We start from the raw sequence: 24,077 nt of genomic DNA, 5'->3' as shown, positions 1-24,077 counted from the left end.
ACCCGTGACAACCTTGTCCCTATACACCTGAAGCGTGGGGTCTGTTGCAACTTCAGCTACAAATTCATTAGGTGGAGCCCAGGGGACACATTCTAGAGGGGGGGTAGGGTTGCTTACCTGGACCTCCGGCAGTGTGTTGTGGTCCTGGGTGCGGGCCTGTTGTCGGGTGACTACAGGGTTGACCTCCCCTGTGGTGGGCGACTGGGGCTCAAAAGCAGAAGTGAGCCTCCCCAGATCGTTCCCCAATAAAACCTCCGCCGGTAAATGCGGCATCAACCCCACCTCCACTTCCCCTGCCCCCGCTCCCCAATGTAAATGTACCCTTGCTGTAGGTAGCCGGTACACTGCTCCCCCAGCTACCCGGACGGCAACAGTTTTGTTCAGTTTTGCCTGATCTGAAATCAGGTGGCTCTGTACCAAAGTGATGGTGGCTCCCGAATCTCGTAACCCCCGGACTGCTGGGGGCTGGTGCCGTAGATTGTCCACATTGGCCTGGACAGGATCTGCCTCGTGCAGTACCTCCCATTGTTCCACAGTGGTAATGGGGACTGCGGAACCATACGGGGTGGCAACTAGGTCCTGGTAGTGGTGGGCTGCGGCCGCCCGGGGTGGAGGTGGGCCTGGACGAATCCAGGTGGAACGGTCCCGCAGCTGTGGGCATTCCCTTTTATAATGTCCCCACTTCTGGCAGTGATGACAGGGGCCAGCGGTGGGTTGTCGGAACCGGGGCTGTGCAGCGGGTGGTGGTGGTGGTGGTAGTGGTCTCGGTGGAGCTGGGGTGTAGGTGGTTCCCCCGAATGTTTTAAAGGTTGCTTTTGGAGCTGCAGGTTTTTGTTGCCTGCGTGCATCCAGGTAGTCATCCGCTTTTCTAGCAGCCTCGGTGAGGGAAGTAGGGTTTCTGTCCCTTACCCATTCCTGGACCTCACTGGTTTCTCCCTCATAGAACTGCACCATCAGCAACATCTGTATTACATCCTCCATAGAACGTGCCTTGCTAGCTTGCACCCACCCGAGTGCTGCCCTCTGTAATCGGCATGCCCACTCTGCGTGCGAGTCCTTCTCTGCTTTCTTTAAATCCCGGAATCTCCGCCGGTATGCCTCGGGTGTTATAGCATACCTGGCGAGTATAATTTCTTTTACTTTACTGTAATTCCTTATTTCGTCATTAGGTACAGTCCGATATGCCTCTGCTGCCCTCCCGGTTAACCTTCCGGCCAAAATAGGTACCCAGTCCTCTGTGTTAATTTTATGCAGTGCACACAGTCTCTCAAAGTCTTGCAGGAAAGCGTCTATATCTTCCTCTGCCTCCACATATGTTTTAAAAGCCTGGTACGGTATTTTAGGCTTACCTTCCTGTGGCACACTACTTGCAGAGCTTTGTTCTGGAACTGTTGTCGCCTGTGTCCTTAGGATGAATTCTTGTACCTCGGACACTGTCCTGGTAATAATTTCTGCTGGGGGGTTTTCCCCATAAAGGGATAGCCTGAACTGAACCTGCCTCTGGAATTCCGATCCTTGTGGTGTTCCTCCCGGCTCCCTCTGTGCCGGAACTGAATCGCCCTCCATTCTGTACTCTGCCATGAGTTCTGTAACAAGTACTGCTTTCTTCTTATTGCTGGCTTGTATACCCCTTGCCTCTAGGAGGTCCTTTAGCGTGGAGCGTTTTAGCGCAGAAAAATCAATCTCCATCCGTACTCCATTTACGCTTGTTCCTCTGTGAGTTTGGATCCCAGCGCTGCCAACCAATGTAGCGGAGAGCCGATCTTTCACAGCTATTCTCCACTAGAGATCCCAGTGAGGCTCAGGAACAGGGTGATGATAAGTCCACAGGCAAGGTTTCTAGCAGGTAGAGTAATACAGCAATATCCCCATCGCAATCCCAATAACTGGACGACACACAGTTTCAGGAGTAGTACTGACAAGCTTTATTCCACAGTTCCTTATAAAGCCCTCTCCCATGCAAGGGAGGAGGTTCTATCACTTAAGACATTATCCAATCTGTGAACAGTAACCTCCCACACATCTCCTCCCCTCCTCTAGCATCATAATCCCCTTATCATGTACATAGTTTTACCCAAGTTTTGGATGTACCCTAAATACTTGGGGTACACCCACAAATCCAATATCTCCAGATAGCCCTAGTCTGGAGGAACAACATATTTTAAAATCAGCCCATTCGGATAAACGGTTCGGGAGTTATGGGACTTTAAAGTATTGACCGACCGCAGGGGTAAAGTATCCGAAAACAGTTCCATGCATTTTGGCCCTGCGGTCGGTCACAAACAAGGGAATGAAAACAGACGAATTGCCTGTGTTATAGAGCCTGGAGAGGGTTTGAATGAATCCCCTTGTTTGTGGGGTTCTTTCTACCGAACGGCGGGTCATTCGGTAGTTTCTATACGAATTTCTGGAAGTATGGAGGTCTCAGCGGTGTTTGCCTAGTCAAGTGTCCGATTTTAGTTCCAGACACTCGACGGCAAAACACCGCTGTTCGGCAGTTTAAGATGGCCGCCGCCATGTGTTCGTATCCCGAATGGCGGCCACCCAGAGGACAAAGACCACACTACATGAATAGGTAATTACCCGTTTGCAACATTGTTGCAAACGGTAATTGAAGGCACACTTTACACAGGGTGGTCTGGCTGTTTGGTAGTTTCATTCCCTTGTTTCATTCGAATGATTCTACCGAACAACCAGAGGAATACAGTACTTTACACACATTCAACTACCAATATAACCGGATACAATGATTTCTATGCATGTTCACACACATTAAACTAGCAATATGACCAAATACAATTATTCCCATACATGTTGTAGGACAGCCCGGTACCAATCCGCTACAAGCCAAATCTAGATCTCTGTGCTAATTTAGTGGCTTCCCTTGTTTAGAATTAGGACATCATTGTTCATGTGGCCCCATTCAGTTTAAATAGTTTTTTTTGATCCAGGTGTTGTGATCTAAAAAGTGTGTTAAAGTTCTTAAAGTGTGGCAATCACCAATGAAACCAGAGGGAATCAGCACGCACATTCTTTTAATGATTACTGTACTTTTAGATCTTTTTATCAGTACCATTTTATATATTCTCCCTTTGTGTATGCTTTATCCTTTTATACTCTGCTCTGTTGTTTTAGGGAGCTAAAGGTGCAAAGGGTGAGTCAGGGATCCCAGGGAGACCAGGACCACAGGGACTGAAAGGTCCAAAGGTGAGTGTCTGACATCTATAACATAGATTATGTTAATAGTATAGAGGCCACAGCAAGGCACTGATTTCTTAAATGTTCAATTGCAAGCTGAGCATTTTATTATTGCCATATATTTTATGCTCTTCTAACATATTTCCTTCTTTATGTGCAGGGATCGCAAGGTGAAACAGGAGACGATGGTATAACGGTAAATCTAATAGATAAGACTGCATGTTGTTCAGTACATTGACATCAAACTGCCTTTATATGTCTACATATAATTATTCCAGAATTTTTTTTATTTTTAAATAAAAATAAATAAATTATAATAAAAAAATAAAATAAAATAAATAATAATATTATATTTATAATATATATATATATATATATATATATATATATATATATATATATATATACACACCACACCTGTGAGGTGGATGGATTATCTGGGCAAAGGAGAAGTGCTCACTAACACAGATTTAGACAGATTTGTGAACGATATTTGAGAGAAATAGGCCTTTTGTGTACATAGAAAACGTCTTAGATCTTTGAGTTCAGCTCATGAAAAATGGGGACAAAAACAAAAGCGTTTATAATTTTGTTCAGTGTATACATATATATATATACACATATTTGTGTGTGTTAGCACTATAGGTAGTACTTATGGACAACATGTTACTGTTTTATTTTGCCTTTGCAGAAAGCTACCAGGTCTCTGAACAATAGGAATATTACTAGTCTGCTCAGAGTAAATGAATGTAACAAAAATGGTTATCATCTTTGCTCAATTTAATTTGATTTAATAGTTGCACGCAATACAAATCCCCTTGTTTACGTAAACCTTCAGCTGAATTTCACAAGTCACGAGGCTGTTGCATTGAGTTTTCCAAGGATATTGGATCTTACATGAAACCTAAGAGTTGAAAACTCTGTATCCCAACATATGTTTCTAAACCGTCAGGGAAAGTACATTTCTTCCCCAACACTGACTGCAAAGGGTGACTCATTCATTTACATTATGGTTCCAGTATCATACATTCAGCGGGGTCAGATATATATCAGGTGGTGCTCCTCTACCTCCTCCAAAAAAATTGGGTCTAGTTGCTTGCTCCGTGATCGAGAGGATGCTGGAGAGTCAGTATGTACCTGTCTCACTCTCTTACTTCTACAATAAAATAAAATGCAATCACTGCATAGCAAAATGAAAAAAAAATACAATGTCAAAATATATCTAAAAATACCTTCACAATTCACAGGCAAATTAGGACATGAGGTTTAGATGATCACTGCTAAATGCTAAAAATGTAATTAACAATGTCATGTACACAAAGCAGACTTATCAGTAAAGAATGCAGTATAAATTATCTGTAAAAAAAAATTACAAATCCAGAATGGCATTTCTCGTCTCAATTCCAGAAATAGCACTGGACTGTTTTGGTGTACCTCTCCCATTTTTAAGACATTAGGCCCAATTAACATTAAGAGAAGAACTATATAAATATATAAGCATAAACAGGATGTTACATAAATGTGTTTAAACCTTTTAACCCTATACACTCTGTATCGTAAGCTCCCATAATCGTAACCCTACCACTAATTGCAGACCCTCTAACCTCACCCTGTCCATCGAAATGTTAGTGGTTCTGAAATGATTTCATTATGAATTCTATGACATCAACATTTAAAGCTCACAGTTATGATTGTGACGTTTTAAATGTAAACACACATATAGCACATCCTTAAAGGAACACCCACTGCCCAAATACATAAAAAAAAAAAAAATACAAATCATTAATCATTGTTTAGTAGATATATCCATAATAAAAACATATTATACATTTACCCAAATATTTTTGTTGGGAGTATATCTAAAAACTGCTAGGAAAAGCGACAGAGGCCTTTGCACTCTCAGCTCTTTTCTGTGGATGTCCTCTTTCACTGAGCTGCATCCGGAAGTCTACGATTGAAGTATTTGCAAGGCAGGTGCTCTGAGCAATGGCCAGCCTCTTGAGTTTAGCCACACGGAGCTAAACAAACCAGGAAGTAACTAGGTTAAATTATAAAAGTGGTGATTTCTATTGAAATCTGTACTTTCTTAAAATGAAAACAGGGGAACAAGAGGACACTCTTAATGCATAAAGCACTTCAGCAAGCTGAATTGCCTTAAGGTTTTGGAGTGTCCCTTTAATTGCAAAATTACATACATTATTTCTTTAAAACTTGTACATAAACATTTGGAGAAGAGCTTTAGTTACATTTGTGTTTGTTAACAGGATAATGATTGCAAGAATAATGCTAAAGAATTACAAAGAGTAAGGGGAAAACAAACATGTTTTTTTAAATATGAAATAGAAACATCTCATCGCCGGTTAGCGTTAGATTGGCTACCTGGTTTCTGTATTATTTCCACTAATGACTGTGTATAACATTAGTTTTGTATCTTATTTTACCATAAAATAATATTTTCAATGGCATGAAATTGTAATGATCAGTTTAAAAACTTTTCTTGTAGGGAGACAAAGGAAGACAGGGAGTCAAAGGAAAAACTGGAGCTAAGGTATTTATCACTTTTTCAGTGCAACAGATCTATGTTCTCTTACTTATGTTGACCATGTTCTTTTATATAAAGATTTTTAGCTCGCTTGGCTATGCTGGGAACTATTCAGCATAAAGTGGCACTGCATTTTTTGTAAATATGCAAAGACCCCTCCCCTACTAAAATAGTGTCAGGCAGTGGAGAGAGCACCGACCTCTGGTGTTCTCTCTCTCCTCTGTCATTCCACCGCTGTCTTCATCTTATGGTGGTTTCCTCTGTCAAGAACTTTATCACTTTATTATTAAAAAAAACAGGGTTGATGAAGACTCCCATTAGCCCAGATCCTTCATAGATCTTCCAACACATGTACAATGAGATGCCATAGACTTAGCGAAAGAATGTGTCTTTGCCAGTAATGACTGATGGGAAACATCTTCTTTTTGCCAAGAATTGGGTTTTACTTAGGATTATGTAATTCAAACTTTATGTTTATGTTTTGATTATCAAAATTACTGTGAAATTCCAACACAGTTTGTGTGAGTTTTATATAATGCCTCTTTAAGTCACAAATGACACATTTTGCTTGGTTGATGGCATCAAATGTTCCAAGACACTTTTCTTTTATTAAAATCACTAACTTATTTATAGTATGAAAGCTCTTATGCAATTGTATATTGACAACAGCCTTACTGACACCTACCTGAATACAGAATTTAAAAAGTTATGGAAACTTAGCTATAATCACAGCCTGGCCATTTAACCTTCATGTTGCAATGTGGCTTTTTTGGAATATTGTGAATAACTCTGACAGGCTTATTTACGTGTTTTTTTATTTTGTTTTTTTTACACCAAACAGTGAACAGTAGTATATTGGGAACATGATAACATTTAGAGGGTTATTTAATAAAGTGAGAATTCAAAATGAATTCAAAGTGAATATCAAATTTAAGAGCACAGCAGCCAAAACGAAAGCATATATGGCATAGAGAATTTATACAGGTTGGGTATTTTGACTTTAAATTTGGATTTCACTTTAAATTCTCACTTAGAGGAACATTATAGTGTCAAGAATACAAAATCAGTTATCCTGTGGAGAGCCCCTCAGATCCATGTTTCTCCCCCTTTGGATCGCTACAGTTACGGACCCAATGGGAGTTTTTTTGGACTGTTTTTAGTGACCAGATCAGTAGACTTTGGCAGGGTTATTCACTGATGTGAGAATTTCACATTTTAATTTCGTTTTTCTAATTTTGGTCTTAAATTTGAACTTCACGCCAAATGCTCACTTTAGTATGTAATCATGTTTGTGTTGGGTAGTATGGCTGGAACTATTACCTCCAAATATGAAGACCATGTAAAGCTACAACCTTATCATCAAGTTATACCTAAACTAGACATTGTTTAATATTCTCTTATAAGTGACCTGCAGCTAACCATGTGCAATGCGTGAAATAATTGAACAGAAATAAACATTCGTGACACAATATATATATTTAATTTGTCAAAAGAACTTGTGAATTTATTAAAGGTTACTACAAACACATTACATAAATAACCAACATAACCATAACATTCTTACTCATAAATTAGGGATTATTCTAGCCTCGGTGAGGGAATAATCTAAATTTTATTAAAGACAGGAGGCGAATATTTGCTTTACCTTCTTTACTGAAACCTCCAGCAGCAAAGAAACAGTTAACAGAACTTTTCAAAACAACCAATCAGAACAAAGGAACAGTAGTATAAAACCCCTAAGCAGGCTCTTCCACTTCCTCTTTCTTTGATGAGGTCGAGCAGGAGAGCAAGGAAACCAACGAATCCACCTTGTAGCAGACACATCCAGAGAAATAATCTTCAAGCCCAGAGAGAAAATAGATTACACTGCAAGAAAAAGGAAAACATCGTGAAAGTAAACTGTCAAGGCAAGATGTCATATCCATACAATATCACTTGCACATTAGAATACCTGATGAATAAACAAAGTCTACAGATCTTATGAAGACCTAGTATCTAGTATGTACCTAAACTAAAAGGCATGGACGAAACATAATTACAACACAAACATGATGAATAAAAATGCACACAGACAATCACTAAATAATAGACATAACCTTTATTATGTAAAACAATGCATTCACAAAACATAACAATATCCAATTAATTACAAGACCCAAATCCAGGGAGGGAACGTAAGAAAAGGGGGGGAAATATTCGCCTCCTGTCTTTAATAAAATTTAGATTATTCCCTCACCGAGGCTAGAATAATCCCTAATTTTATGGCAGGACAGGAGGCTTCATATTTGCAATTTTAACGCCCAAATAGTAGAACCAGAAGCCATATGACATAGGACTGAAATGAAAGGAGAATGGAAAACCCATTCCCTAAACCGAGCAGCGGTGTATAGAAAATGCAGAAACAGATCAAAACGTCCGTACGCAGAAATCAACAGTTGTCCATGAGTAGACGGAGGAAAGAACCAGATCCTGGATCTACATGGTCGTGTACAACCTGTCAGAGCCGTGGCCTATCCGGAGAGTAGGGGTACAACACAGAGGACGAATAGAAATGAAATATGTCTGGAGCAGAAACCGATGTACTGAACGGCAAGAAGGAAGAAGAACGTCATGAAATACAAGATGTACTGGGGAAACCCGTAAGCGGAAAAACTGGCGCAAGGCAAGTCCTTGTCATCAGGTCATTCCTCAAGGAAATGCAGAACACACGATACCACTAGACTTGAGGAATAGCAAGAGATAGGGCTCCTGTAAGGTATACTCCTCTTGGTAGACTGCAGACCACGAGGTCCTTACCAATGCCGGAATCTTGCGAAAACGCACATGAGTCGTCCTCTAGCTGACATAGGACGTGAATGGCCCCATACGATCCTACCCTGAGAGGGCAACTCAGCCAGACAATGGGGACAGCCATAGGGACCCAAACATCTCTCCAGACACCAGTCATGGCAGGCTACCCTTGTGGATCCCACACAGGACCTGGAGACAGGTAGTCCTTCCCATGGCAAACTCCAGCAAAAGGGGAAAGCACGGAGGACTCCTCCGAAGTGGTGTGGCCAGGCGAAACGACACTCCCAGAAATTCGGTCTGAAGCAAAGCCTGAAGTATCCTGGAAGTAAACGGAATGCGTACGCCCCGAAGGAGACCAAGCTTGGAAAACGCGTCCCTCGCCTTGCTGAGGGTCCGGCAGCCAGCTAGAGAACCGCTCCGTATGGCAGTTCGTACCGAATTTAATCATGCCAGTAGTCGAGACCCCAGAGGGTGAGGCAACCAATCATTGGGGTCTCTCCATGGTCGGATGAAGCCGTCCGCCACATGAGTGTCTCGTCCCGCAGACATTGTCACAAATGACGAATACTTGTCCAGACGCTATAGATAGTGATCCTAAGTGAGATCCGACTGCAGTCCAAAGTGGGCAACCAGTGATAAGTCCAGGCCGGAAGGTAGCGAGCAGTACCACTTCCCCTGGTAAAGCTGTAAACATTGAACAAACCTGCAGGTAGTTCCATGCAGTTGGCGTGAAGCGGTTCCTCCTTTGAACTCCAGAGTCCAGGCCGAAGTTGGTTGGGGTCCGAAACTCCTAGGTAGGCCAGGTCCCCCTGTCGGAGTAATCAATTAAGTTTTAGATGATCTTCATCCGAAGGTCACATGATTCGGCTATACCAGGCCGAGGATCCGAGAAAGCGTCATGTTGGAGCGGCTGATAGTACCGGATCCTGGAGGTATGGCCTCGATGGCGAATAACAACTGGTCAATCGACCGGGTTGGGCCCCTAAGTGTGACCCGCAGGTTGCGGAGCATATGCCTGGCATTTTCCTTGAAGACCGACATCTTGGTCCTCGGGTGGCGGAGCATGCCTGGACCGAATATCCTATGAAAGACCAGAAACTGGGTTGACTGGGAGTTAGTCAGATTCAATATGTCTATGTTGATGGCAAATCCATGTGGGTTTCTCTCATGTCCAGTTGAGGGAGAGAACCAATCATCCACGCCGAGCAGCTCTGAGGGAATGAGTGCCCTCCGTCTCAAAGTGTCCACAGGTGACATGCATTAGGAGCATGTAGGATGGGGATGGGGCGGGAGTCCACTCCCGCCCCACACTTCGCCCAGCATGGCAACTTCGGAATGGACGCCTCTTTTGGTCATGCGTATTGCTCCTGGAACGGTCCAAGATTCTGTAACCTTGATCTCCGTTTTGCGGCTCTCAGGGGTAGAAACCAACTAGGCGATACCTATAAGTCATATAGGTACATTCCAAAACGGAATTTAGTATTATTCGCTTTCCAAGCTGTAACGCGCCATTTGTCCCGAGGAAACATCTGTGTCCGCGTGTCATCGACATCCAGTGGTTAGTCCCGGATAGAGTGCAAACCCTGTATCAGGTGTCTGCGGGGACCTTTCTGGACTCCGTCATGAAGACTGATCCTCTAGATGAATCCATCCGTTAGCCAACACGTACCAGGGGTGCTCGGTGTAGCGTCTAGGATGGCCGGTGGAGTGTCCCCTGTAGGGTACCGATGGTTTCTGGCAGTGAGGTCAGCGGGGTGGCATGAGGACAGGACAAGTGACCTTCTGGGCATGGGAGATTTGTCCTTTAGTCGTCATTGCATAACTGTCATAGAGGTAACACTGTTGGAGTGATACCTGGTGAGGCCGGCTGGGGGTCACCCAGCATGCAAGAGGGGGTCACCCAACAAGCACAAGCATATTATGCAGTATAGGCCAGCAGGGGAGGGGGTCACCCTCAGTCTGAACATAATCGGACACTGTAGGTACAGTAGTGCCGTAGTGGTTGGCCTTCAGACGTGATTGCATAACTGCCATAGAGGTAACACTGTCTGAGTGATACCTGGTGCGGCCAGCTGGGGGTCACCCAACGTGCAAGAGGGGGTCACCCAACAAGCACAAGCATACTATGCAGTATAGGCCAGCAGGGGAGGGGGTCACCCTCAGTCTGAACATAATCGGACACTGTAGGTACAGTAGTGCCGTAGTGGTTAGCCGTATAATAAAGTAGCCAGACATTGCCAGTCCAGCAGTGCAGACGGCAGGAGGGGGTCACCCTCATATAACCATAACCGGGCATTGCAGATCCAGCAGAGCTGTAGGTAAGAGGGGGTCACCCTCAGGGTGGTATCATAGAGGTCTGTACACCCAGTAGTGCGGTCAGCGAGAGGGGGGGGGGGGGTCACTCTCATTACGGTTATGACAGGACTGTATGTGGGGTCGGTTAGCCCCCCTGAGGGGTAGAAGGGTCCATACAGCTAGAAGCTGATGCACAGCTACAGACCACACAGGCATAATAATAATAGGATACATTTGAAGTGTATGTATAGTGGAAAATTTTAAGCCCCTTGCAGGAAGGGCAGCAAAACCTTGGCAGGGGAGCTAGGTGCTGAAAACAGACCATATAATGTTTGTTGAGAGAGAGGCTTGATTAGCATATATTACATGTGGCATAGTCTTGTTACACAATGATTTTTAAACAAAGATATTTATTTGAGCAGTAATACCCCTGTAAATCTAAGATTCTCCTTAGTAGCAAAAGGTGTGGCAAGTTTACTGCTAGGATAGATAACCTAGTCACATTGCATCAGACATCATAGTAAGCTGCAGTGTGAGCTGTGAGAGTGCCTGGGACAGATCCTGCTATCCAGGATCTGTCACACATGCAGCATGTGAGACAGGCACAGTAAGTAGGGGGATAGCTGAAATATTGGGCTATCTCCCCTTGTATAGGGAGAGAGAAGGCTAGCCACATGGCCAGCAGGTAGCAGGGCAGCTCGGTGGGTGAGACCGGGCTGTATGCGATGCATGGAGCCCATGCGGCTCCAACAAAATGGCCGCCGCGGCTCCAACAAAATGGCCGCCGCGGCTCCAACAAAATGGCCGCCGCGGCTCCAACAAAATGGCCGCCGCAGCACTGCCACGGTTGAAAAAGTTGCTCAGCAAGCGGCCAAGGGCCGCGGGGAGCAGGTGGGGAATAAGGGAGAAAGGGTATGGGCTACAGAGCCTAGCAGGGGGACCCAGGGAGGGGTGCAGCAGAGAGAGAAAACTGCATGTACATAGCATGGAGTGGTATAGGAAATAACACAGAATAAACTGCCTAGCTAAACCCAGCATGAGACTGCCTAGCTAAACCCAGCATGAGACTGCCTAGCTAAACCCAGCATGAGACTGCCTAGCTAAACCCAGCATGAGACTGCCTAGCTAAACCCAGCATGAGACTGCCTAGCTAAACACAGCATGAGACTGCCTAGCTGAAGCCAGCAAGAGACTGCCTAGGTAAACACAGCAATAAACTGTTAAAATAAATTCAGCAAGAAGCCTGCCTAAATAAATGCAGCAATTAAGCTGCTAAAACAAACCTAGTAAATAGACTGAGTAAACAGACTGTTCAAATAAGCAAGCAGCATGTAGGATAAAAAAAAAAACAACCCAGAGCAGAGACAACTCTGAGTTGGTGAGTGCTCACCTGGAGGCAGCAGCAAAGAAAGAGGAAGTGGAAGAGCCTGCTTAGGGGTTTTATACTACTGTTGCTTTGTTCTGATTGGTTGTTTCGAAAAGTTCTGTTAACTGTTTCTTTGCTGCTGGAGGTTTCAGTAAAGAAGGTAAAGCAAATATGAAGCCTCCTGTCCTGCCATAAAATTGCAAAGCCAATCGCTAAACCTCACAGCCTTAACCATATAAAATTTACCAGATAGTCTATTTTCCCTCAAAATAGAATACTTATACCCTTAACAATACACAATGGAAATAACATACTGAAATAACACATAGTTTATTACATTTTGCTATGAATAAAAAATAGCAATGCGTAATCAAATATATAATAAATAAGGGTAGGTTAGGTGGGCACAGCGATTAAGCTCTATACCGCAGTCACCTCTTCCAAGCTTCATGGAAAAGGCAGGCAAGCTGCGCAACACATCTTCTTAAATACCCCGATTTCAAGTAGCTTTAGCAGCCAGTGACGCACAGGGCCATAAATGGTATATTTGAATGTACATTGGCAGTAGTATTCGTGTTCTATGATTATTACAAGGAATACTATATATATATTCCACTTAACAAAGATTTACATAAATATGAAACTGGGAATTTTTTATAGTTTTGTTTTAGTTCCAGCTTACTAAAAAAAAATGCAAGTAACTTCAAAATGGAACCTGGCCACATCTAACACATCTGAAGATCTCTTTTATTTGGCAATGGCATCCTCGCTCCATCATAAACTTGTCTATGGCTCTCATGCCAATCTCTCACCGTTTCTTCATTACTCACACTCCTCACTTTGCATCCTTCAATTTGCTTTCCTAAATCTCTCACAAGTAAATATATACTGTATATTTAATACCTATTAATAATTCCATGATTTAACAGTAAAATACATTTTTTTAAAATCTGCTGTTGTGCTAGATAGAGAATGCCCCCCAAAAATGAGCTAAACCCTATTAATGTCTCATATATGCATATTATACTCCTAATACAATTGCTTCAGATTATGAAATATTCTATCCTTGAGAATAAAAACCCTGGTTGTATTTGGTTTGACATGAACACCAAAGATACATAGGCATAGGTGTGCTAAGGCTACTCTCAGCCTAATGTTCTTTTCTTCTACATTTTCCCAGCTTACATCCTTTATTTTATGTATTACCTAAACACCAAGAATATGTGCAGGATTCCTTGTTAATTATAGGTAATAACGAGTTACACATGCTTACCAAAAATAATATTTTCTTGGCTTCACCATGTTTTCTTCAGACTCATTGAGTAGGAAACTTCGTAGCAGATGATAAAATTAGATATTCAGCAATTCCACACAAAAATATATTCAATAAATGATATTAATATTAGTAAATATGCAGTAAGAAATACATTGTTTCTGTTATAGTATTTTTACAAAGCAGTACAAGAAATTCTCCAGGCACTCAAGGTGTTAAAGCCGCAGGCAGTTTTAATAGAACAAAAGGAGCAGCAACGTTTCGACCTGCTAACAGGTTTTTGTCAAGCTTTAGCTTTAGCTTGACAAAGACCTCTTAGCAGGTTGAAACGTTGCTGCTCCTTTTGTACTTTTAAAACTGCCTGCGGCTTTAACACTTTGAGTGCCTGGAGAATTTCTTGTACTGCTTTGTTGTTGTGGAATTTCTGCTGGTCCTACTCGGGAACACCGGGTGGCTACTGGGATTGAGTGCGGCTCCTATCACCATTTTTGCAATATAGTATTTTACATGTCAGCAAGCATAACCAAGTCACAATTATTTTTGTTTGATTGAAAACAGGGTGATTTTGGTGACACTGGAGACAAAGGATCAGTAAGTAAATTACATTTATTTATCTATCTCAAGAACAGATTGTCAAATGTTGTAGTTCAAATGTCTGTAAACCATAAAATTAAAATATTTATTTTTATTCTATAACCACATCTGTCAGAAGCAGCTTTACAAAAGTAGAAACCTCAATCTGCTATTTCTGTGGATTGATGCTGTATATATATATATATAGTCAAAGATGAAGTAGGAGCACTCAAAAGGACTTTTTCGGTGATTTTAATGTGGTAGAAAAGGTTTACAACAAAGTGTAACGCATATCAATCAACGTTTCGACCCCTAAGGGTCTTTTTCAAGATGGGGTCGAAACGTTGATTGATATGCGTTACACTTTGTTGTAAACCTTTTCTACCACATTAAAATCACCGAAAAAGTCCTTTTGAGTGCTCCTACTTCATCTTTGACTATATATCTCAGACGCTGGTAGCACCTAAGGCAAGATAACGGAAAGTTTTTTAAGGGTGAGTGCCTGAATTATCGTTATTTTTATATAAATATATATATATATATATATATATATATATATATATTAGTCCAACATAGGCACAAGCTAGACCTCTTGTGATGTGAATGTCTTACCACAGCCCATTGAATAAAAATATTGATGAGATATTTTAATGTAAAAAGTGAAGGTTGTACTAAACTTCCATAGCATTGTGCTGATATCAATAGACACATGTCTGGAGGACACCAGAAATACAACAAAATTGTAAAATGAAGTAATGAGTTAGACGGAGAAAAGGAGGTTGGAAACAGAGGGGAACGCAGGTTGGTCATGAGAGATATAGCAACTATCAGAGCAAGAATAAAACCTAAGATGAGTTTAGAAGTGAGCACAAATAAAACTGAGAAGGAGAAAGAAGCATAAGGATCTGAGACGGTGGAGGTAATGTAAGGAATGTCCATAGACAGGACATAATGAACTTACATTGAAGAAGTATTGCAAAATATTGTAATAAATTGAATATTGTATTGGTTATGATCACTTACTCCACTGAAGGTGGGTCCTAGGCTTTCATCTGCTCTAGTTGACTGCTATTTCAAAGAGAATGACCCTTCCGACACATAATTTTTGACTACGTGGTGTGCAGTTCTGAGAGAATATTTAATTAAATTGAATCACAGCTCCTATACAAATAAAGATATATCTGATTTATATATCTCACTCTATAAACTTTCCGCAGAAAATAAAATAGATCCTTCACCAGATGAAGCAAGAAAATTTGTAGACATACAGGACAAAATCATCCAATACATAAATTAAATAATTGCAAAAAAATATCAATAAGTTAAAACTTATATTTTATTGTAGGGACAATGAAATTGATAGACTGTTAACTGACAAGCTCAGAAAACAACAAGCCAACTCGCGTATAACAAGGATAGTATATAATAAGAAATGATGTATAAATCCTAATGATATTGGGAATTGTTTTAAGAATTACTATGGAAAATTATATAACCTGCCAGAAGACACTACACTGAATTTCATAAACCAATATCTACTTAAAACTAAGATCCTAAAGATCGATCAGATGCAATTAACCAACCTTAACAGACCTATTAATATAGAATAAGTTGAAATTGATACTTCAAAACTGCAAAAGTATAAAACGCCTTTAAAGTCTTTAAAGCTGAGCAAACATTTGGCCCTAACTTTTAACAATGCCGTTCAGATAGGCCGCTTCCTGATTGAAATGACTAGGGCTAACGTACTTCCTATTTTGAAACAAGGTAAAAATCCTTTTGTGATTTCTAACTATCGACCCATCTCTTTAATAAACACTGACGTCAAATTGGTTGCATCCATCTTAGCTGAACGTCTTAAAGACGTAATCAGGAAATGATTTCATATGGACCAAATTGGATTTATACCCAGTAGATGGTAATGTTTTAATACAAGAAGAGTAATAAACATTCTTGATAGCTCTAAAAGGAAAAAATAGCTATAGCAGTTGATGCCGAGAAAGCATTTCATAGGTTAAGCTGGAAATTTCTTGAACATGTATTATTGTCCTATGTCAATGGTTGGCTGTTAAATGCAATTATGGCACTGTAGAAAAAAACCTACAGCCAGAACGGCTGGGCCAAATGTTTGCTGTGATTGGTTTACAATAAATATTGACGTCAGACAGGGTTGCCCACTGTCACCATTGTTATACATACTCTCAGTTAAACCATTAGCTTCAAACATTTGAAATATCTATAAAATACGTGGGTTCAAGGTGAGAGATAGTGAATTAAAAATCTGCTTGTATGCAGATGACATTCTGTTTGCAATAAGTAATCTTTTGATTTTCTGATGGGAGAATTTAATGACTACAGTCAGGTAGCTAATTATAAACTGCTAATGACACCCAAGATGAGATCAGCAAGAAACATTTTAACAGTTTAATATAGGTTAACTTCATTAACCTTCTGAAAATAGCAAACCAATTATTTAAAGATTGGAGACACCTACCTGGTGGAGCAGAATTCACATTGTGAATTCGTATATTATACCAAAATGGAACTCTCTCTTTTAAATGGTACCATTGAAAGTCCCAAATAGCTGGTTAACTCTCTTAAAGAACAAAATTGAAACCTTCATTGGTAGAGTAAACAACCTAGGATAAACAGGGTAACCTTATGTCTTAAACCTAAAGATGGTGGTCTAAATTTCCCAAATGTGAGAATTTACTACCTGGCCAATATAGTTTTCTATGTCTACAGAACTCAATTACAAACAGGCTCGGCTGAGGTTTGGTGCAAAATTAAAACAGAGGCGTGGGGCTTAAAAAACTCCACTTGTCTTATCTGGAATACAAAAAAGCTTGAAACAATGGGAGTTCCTATTGTCAATAATAAAATACTGGATCAAGCTCTTTCAGTTTGGGAAGAAATTAAAAGGAGACTAGGGATACAATATGCTGTTTTAGACAACATAGCCGACATATCACTAACTAGATGGGGTAATCTATAATTTGGCCCAACAATTGCACCAAGGCAATTTGATGCTCTTCGAATCTCTAGTCCAACAATTTCAATTACTAAACTTGGAAATGTTCCCATACCTTAGAGTTAAGCATTATTTACAAAAACATCTGACTCAAGTAAGCAAAAATATTTTAAAGGCTATAGATTTAATTAGAACTATAAACTATTCAGAGAGCTTTCCCCAGAAGAACAAGGTTGGAAAAGAGCTTAATTGTGTGTTAGATCATCAAGAATGGTGTAAAACTTTCAATATGGCTCGTAAACAGGCTCAATGCCAGAATTTAATTGAAACTCATTATAAAATTATGAATAGATGGTATCTGGTTCCAACTAGATTAGCACAGATGTATAAGAGTGCATCTCCTTGGTGTTGACGATTTGGTTTTAAAGAAGGCTCCTACCTCCTTATTTGGTGAAGTTGCTCATATATACAGAAAACTTTGGATGCACTCTTTAAATATATATATGATAAGACTAATATAATAATAGAGGGGAAGCCTGAAGCCGCATTATTACACTTGCATTTCCCCAATAAGACACGAAACAACAAGAGTTTTATCATACATTGTATGATTGCCTATAAGGTCATACTAGCACGTAATTGGAAACAACCGCGCAAAAATAAATGTTATTTATTTGTCCATGAGTGGTTCACTGGCTTTGCATATTTTTCTAAGTTGTGTTTTAAAGCTGTTGTATACAGCAAACAAAGACTCAAAGGAATCCATGTTTAAAATGGAATCAGGCAAAAAATGTGATTCTTTGTTAAACTAATTTGCATATGCCCACCCATAATCCTTTGCTGTAGTAACATCACTGCAAATTTGTGATTTCTGTGGGAAAAGCAAGTCTTATGGCTTGACTGGTGTGCAGATTTTTATTTAACATTGTATTAACTATCCTTCTTTTATGTTTATATATAAAACTCAATAAAGAATAAAAAAGAAAAAAGGTATATACTCACACTTTTAAGGAGCTTAATTTCAGCTCCAACTTGAGCGCTTGGGCGGATTAATCCCCGCCTACGGATATAGTGAAGTACAGATTCTGCACACAGTCCTTATAGTGATGGGTATTCTCTTTTGTTTTGGAGTGTAGTAGAAAGTAGTGCCGTAGGTTGCTGGAAAAATAAATAAAGTCACTGAGGGGAGGCATTGATCGATGAACACATATAAAAGTAGATATCCCAATCTCCAAAATTTACTGAAGAATCAAAAAGAGGTTTTGCTCACTCCGTATGATGTATAATAATTCCCCACCAAGGAATTTGCTGGTACAATCTTTCTCAAAGTGTTGAAGGTATGTATAAGACATCTTTAGCAAACTGTTTTGAGAAGAACTTATTGATAACCATTTTATGCAGCTTTTTGTCCATACACAGATTTTTTGCATATATTGGTTTCAACTACATACTTTATACTTTTCAAAACAAGGTTATTCCTTTAATTTTCTGATTTCAATGCCATTTAACTAAACTAAGATGGCATACTATATTTAATAATATATCAAGTGGTAAAATGGTGGGTTCAATGATGCAATATATTTTAACATATTTATTTTGAACATTGCAAAGAAAAGAACAAGGGAATTGGAATTAGATGACCATGCCTAACAAGATATAAGCAGGGATACATAATACCTTGGTCAATGCCTAAAATTGGCCTATATGGGCCAGAAGAGGTGATACGCATTGGGCACCAGGTCACTACCCACAAAAAAATCTTCTGCAGACGTTCTGCATTTTCCAGTGCAAAAAAAATAAATGTGCTGACACTGAACAGCCTTATGAAGACATGTTTTGCAGAATTCTAGTTTATATTTTACACAGATTACACAATGCACACAATGCTGATCCTGGTCAAACTGGTCAATGAACCACTGCCTTAGACCAGTGTTAGAACAAACCTTAATAGTTTCCAATAGTCTATATTGCATTCCTTTTTAAAGCTTTATTTGTTATACTTTACTTTTGTATCAATAGTGGTTATGAGGGCTATACTGTTTGGACAAGTCCTCAAAAAGAGTACTATTAAAATATGTAAAACTTAATTATAATCAAGGTATTTTCAACTTTACCTTTTACATACAGCGTGGAAAACGAGGCTCTCCAGGTATATTGGGCCCGATTGGGAGAACAGGTGTCCCTGGATCACCAGGACCAAGGGGTTATCGTGGCCCAGTTGGAGATAGTGGAGAAAGAGGTCCTCCTGGATCTCCTGGACTTACTGGTCCTGTGGTAAGGAGACCTTAAAGGTCGTCTTATTCTTAATTTGTAACAGTCAATGCTGTTTGTTAATCTATTTATTTGCTGTTGTTTTTTACTACAAAAACATCTTACAAATTAAATATCTTTGTATGATACAATGTGGCATATCATCAGTAATCCAATATTTAAATGTTACTTACTATATTGCACATTTTATTTTTTACACATCATGCTTTAACTTGTAAACAATTGTATGTAGGTTATCATTCATTAGGATATACACATACTTTACTTGTCTGTTTGTATTAATTTCATATAGTTAGGCTACTGAAGATATTGCTATAATTTATTTCCTTTCTAGCAACAATTTTACAAAATACAGATAGGGGTAATTTGTTTTACCGGTACTTGTTATCTGTGTGTTCTTGTCTGCAATCTGTAACTTTAATGTGTAGCTTTTTTTCTGTAATGAGTAGCTCTATCACTTTTATGGTTTGTTGGTCATCATTTTATTACATTTTAGTGGAACCATAGCAATGTAGGTAAAGTAATGGGTTTCTCCAAACACATACAAACTGTTGTTTGGATGATGAAAGATCTCAGATGTGGAGCTATACATGTATCACAATATAAGGTGTTTATAGCCCAAGTAAATCTTAAAAATAAACATATAATTTTAATCAAAGTTGTCAACTTGTGTTTTTCCCATTCCACAGATATTGTAGTTTCAATTTTCTATATTCCTTCAATCTCACTTAGAATGTAATGGATACCCAGGCAATTAAACCATATAATCCATTTATTGAGTGATGTATAATAAGCATCCTAAGGTCCAGATTAGTAAATGTTTTAGTGATTTTAATGACCCACACACTTCCAGAAAATCTTCTGACATCAGAACTTTCAAAGAAAGATCTGTAGACAGCTCCTTGATGTTTGTCTACTGTACATGCACTCACTCACACTCCACGGCTGCAGCCATCTGCTTAGAGATACAATCGATTTAATCAATATGGAAAAATATGCTTTATATCCTTCCCCTAGGGTCCAGATTTGTCAGATCAAATAGTGTATGAGCTGTGTCGTAAGGTGGTTATACAGAGTGTGTCCCAATATGCCGCCAGCATTAGAGGGAAGTGTGCCACGGCATGTCCGACAGCCAACGTGTCATTAATAGGACCGCCAGGACCTACAGGAGTACCAGGAAAAGCAGGAAAGAAGGTAAGTGTTTGGCATACATAAAATAATAGTTATTTTGTGCTAGCAGGGTTTTCTATATTATTTGACATTTCCATTAGCAAGTCTAGAATTACATTCTAAGCTCTGCATGACTTGAAGATTCTCGGCATCATAAAAATCCAAATTTGAAGGGATTCTATAGGTATCAAAAAACTTTGGATTTTTTAAGTAGTTTTGGTGTATAGCTTATGCTGCTGCAGTCTCACTGCTCAATTCTCTGCAATTTACGAGTTAAATCACTTTGTTTTTCTGTTTATGCAGCCCTAGCCATAAAAAAATAAAAATTAAATCAGATTTTAAGTTACTTTAAAAGTTTTTGTCTTTTGCTCTGTAAATTGAACTGTAGTCACATACAGGAGGTTCCTGTAGGGTCTAGCAAGCTATTAACTTGCTAGACATTCTAAATTAAACAGCATGTGCAACAAATTAAGTTTAAACATTAGATCTCTCTTTAAAGGAAGTGTTTAGGGAGGCTGTGCAAGTCACATGAAGGGAGGTGTTGCTGGGAATGTATAAACAAAGTGATTTAACTCCTAAATGGCAGAGAATTGAGCAATGAGACTGCAGGGGCATCATCTATACACCAAATTTAATTCATTAAGCTAAAGTTGTTTTGGTGCCTATAGTGTTCCTTCAATATATAAAATACATATTAAATGGGGCATGGATTAGAAGCACATAAGGAAAAATTGGTCTAGGAACACAGTGACTATGAGAATTGCTATGGTTGGAGCTAAAAGCAAGCCTTGCCCATTTGCCACTAGAGTAGTATGTCCCTCATTGTCTGAGAATGCTATGGACAGAATCTGTTAGAATGGTTATGTTGCTATATACACAATAAGAATAGTGTGCTTTGTTCTTAAATGAAGAGGTTAGCAGTGGAATAACATGTAGCATTTTGAGATATCTCGAAGTTGATTTTAGGCTTTTTAATAAATCCCCAAAGCGCATTCATTTAATGCGAAGTATAATAACACAAATAGTGTTACAGAGAAAACACATTTGGCAAACTAAACACCATGTGTTATGATTGATACTATCTTTATTTCCTGAGTATTTATACGTATATCAATGCAACAAGGCATTGTACGTAAAATTCTTTATAGAGATTATCTTGTCAGTGTTTTTACAGAAAACAAAGGTTCTTCCACCAATCTTACTCAGATCATGATCATCTTTTTGATATCAAATGCATTATGAATTCAAGTTGTAAAATAAAATGTCACAACCAGTTTTTTAATTTCATACATTTGTTCATACTCCCTGGTACAAACATTAACGGCTGTTATTCTGGTCCATTTCAGGTAAGATAGTTCCTATATTTATTGTCTGATTTTAATATTCAATCATTTTTAACAGGGAAAACCAGGTGCAGCTGGGTCCAATGGCATCCGAGGCCCAAGAGGTCCTCTTGGTGTTTTTGGAACCAAAGGAGCTGATGGAGACAAAGGTAAGGCTGCAATTGCAAGATTTGCTTCTTCTTTTTTTTGTGCTTCTTCTAGTTTATCATAAATTTTAATCTTATGTGTTTGCAGGTAACAGAGGAGAGAAAGGAAATGTAGGAGACCCAGGAACTGGACTTCCAGGACCAGATGGAGTTCAAGGACCGACAGGTTAGTACCAATATACTGTGTTGTCCTTTAGAAAAGATTAATCCCAATTCAACAGACATTCATGTTTATGTGATTCATCATTCTGAGTTTTGAGGAGATACTAATGCCAACTTATGGTAAAAGTGAACGTCTCATGACATGTTCACTTTAACATAAATAATCCCAATATGCATTGAATACATAATTTATCACAGAGATACATGATGTATTCAAATATAATGCTTAGAGATATTCGATCACTATACCTCCAACCCAACGCTGCCATGTCCTCCTGTTCGTGAGCGTCACTCCTCTGTAAACACCCACCCTGCTCCGCTCAGTCTCTTCTTTGAAGTGTCCCCAAGCAGGGCAAACCTCCCTTGTGATGTCAACAAGCTGGTTTCATTGCCAACATAGTGATTTTCTAAACTGATTAATGTAAGTCACACCATTTCCATACTCTTTAGCAAGCAGCTTGGGAGTTACTGTAGCAACCACAGTGCATGTATCTCATCACCATCTTTATTTTAAATGCACAAACCATGTCCCTCGTGAAAGGGGAGATTAGAGCATTTTACTTGTAGATTAAAAAAACATCAAATCATAAGCCATGTATTGATTGGATAAGGGAAAGGCACATAGATTTCAGCTTATAAGATAGCAAGTTGAAAAGATGTCACCACTCCGAAGCTCCTTTTTGGGGGTTCTCATTTTAATCCAGTATATTACATGCTACATAAGAATTGGCTTTTTGTTCTTAGGCTGCATTCACTGGTACTCAGTCTGCTGAAACTGAGGCCTGATGTGACGTGTACGAGAAATGCACCTTGGATACTCTTAGTCCAGAACACAGAGATCTTTTTAATGTTACCAAGTCAGTCACCTTTACATTCCACCTTGAAGAGTGATGTATATTGCAGACAAATGCTTGCCATATTCAATTAAGTTTATTTATTTGGTCATTTTTTTTTACATATGTCTCAACATGTGCTTAGAGTTTAATGGTGAGCAGTGAATTGAGCCTTGTGAAAAGTTTTATTTTTGCACAGTGTCTAGGTTAGGTGAAAAACAAGAAATGGAAAATGTGACCATGGAAACTTCATCACTTTAACCCAGCACTGATTTCTGTCATTTTGACATATCCTGTTATATTGCATACTTTAAGAAAACATATACTCTACATCTCAAGGTGGATTTTTTATTTCCTTTTTCAATTGACTAACTTTACAGATTTAACCATTTACTTTACCTTACTTTAGGATATCCAGGGTACCCAGGAGTTGCCAAGGATGGAGCAAATGGACCTCAGGGGCCTCCGGGTTACAGTGGTCCACCAGGTCAACAGGGGCTGCCAGGTCAAGCAGGGGTTCCAGGATTCTGTGAAGCCAGAGACTGTGGCATCAATGCTCCCTCGATGTTGAGTGAACAGGGTCTTTTTTCCAAGAAACTGTTCTGAGAAATTGCAACACATACCTCAAAGAGAAGATGATAATACAGAGTGTTTGTGGACTTTGATGGACTGACACCTGAAGATGAAATCTGTAGACATTCACCTTCTGTTCTGAGGAACAAACCTACATTTCTGCAGTCTTGCACACAGTTAAAGGGAAATTATCAACCAATAAAACCCAGAACTGTTTGTAACTCATTCCTATTGAAGGTCATTTTATGCATAAATCTTGTCAGCTGCCTGCCACAAATTAGAGCGGATGGCCATTTCCGTGCCCAAAATAAAATAAACCAGTTTGTTTTAAGATACATAAGACTCCATTGGAGGCTTTTGGCAAAATTGACTTGCAATTCTAGTCAGTGGTGCCATTTCTTAAATGGCAAGACAAACTCAAGTAGGGACTGTCTTTCTTTTTACTCCATCCGCTATCAATAGCACACAATAAAGATTGTTACCACCAAAACTGGTCATTTTATCGAACAGATCATTTAGCCTATATACAGAACTCTTTGACCAGTTCCACTAATATGAGAACTAGACAGCA

At 39.6% G+C, this 24,077-nt stretch overlaps 1 protein-coding gene across 1 annotated transcript in view; it reads left to right on the top strand.

Annotated features, from left to right (window-relative positions):
* The window catches only part of LOC134607931 (collagen alpha-1(IX) chain-like), a 103,527-nt gene extending 79,898 nt beyond the window's left edge, over positions 1–23,629 (top strand). Inside the window, exons 20-28 of the mRNA XM_063450527.1 lie at positions 3,136–3,207; positions 3,359–3,394; positions 5,702–5,746; positions 14,023–14,055; positions 19,136–19,282; positions 20,297–20,473; positions 21,851–21,941; positions 22,027–22,104; positions 23,343–23,629. Coding sequence (XP_063306597.1) covers positions 3,136–3,207; positions 3,359–3,394; positions 5,702–5,746; positions 14,023–14,055; positions 19,136–19,282; positions 20,297–20,473; positions 21,851–21,941; positions 22,027–22,104; positions 23,343–23,539 — 876 coding nt within the window. The 3' untranslated portion in view covers positions 23,540–23,629. The remainder of the gene's footprint in view (positions 1–3,135; positions 3,208–3,358; positions 3,395–5,701; positions 5,747–14,022; positions 14,056–19,135; positions 19,283–20,296; positions 20,474–21,850; positions 21,942–22,026; positions 22,105–23,342) is intronic.
* Positions 23,630–24,077: the final 448 nt, after the last annotated feature.

Source organism: Pelobates fuscus, chromosome 4, assembly GCF_036172605.1.
Source record: "Pelobates fuscus isolate aPelFus1 chromosome 4, aPelFus1.pri, whole genome shotgun sequence".
NCBI classification, from domain to species: Eukaryota; Metazoa; Chordata; class Amphibia; order Anura; family Pelobatidae; genus Pelobates; species Pelobates fuscus.
Note: the sequence above shows the minus strand (reverse complement) of the source record. Positions and strands in the feature narration are given on the sequence as shown.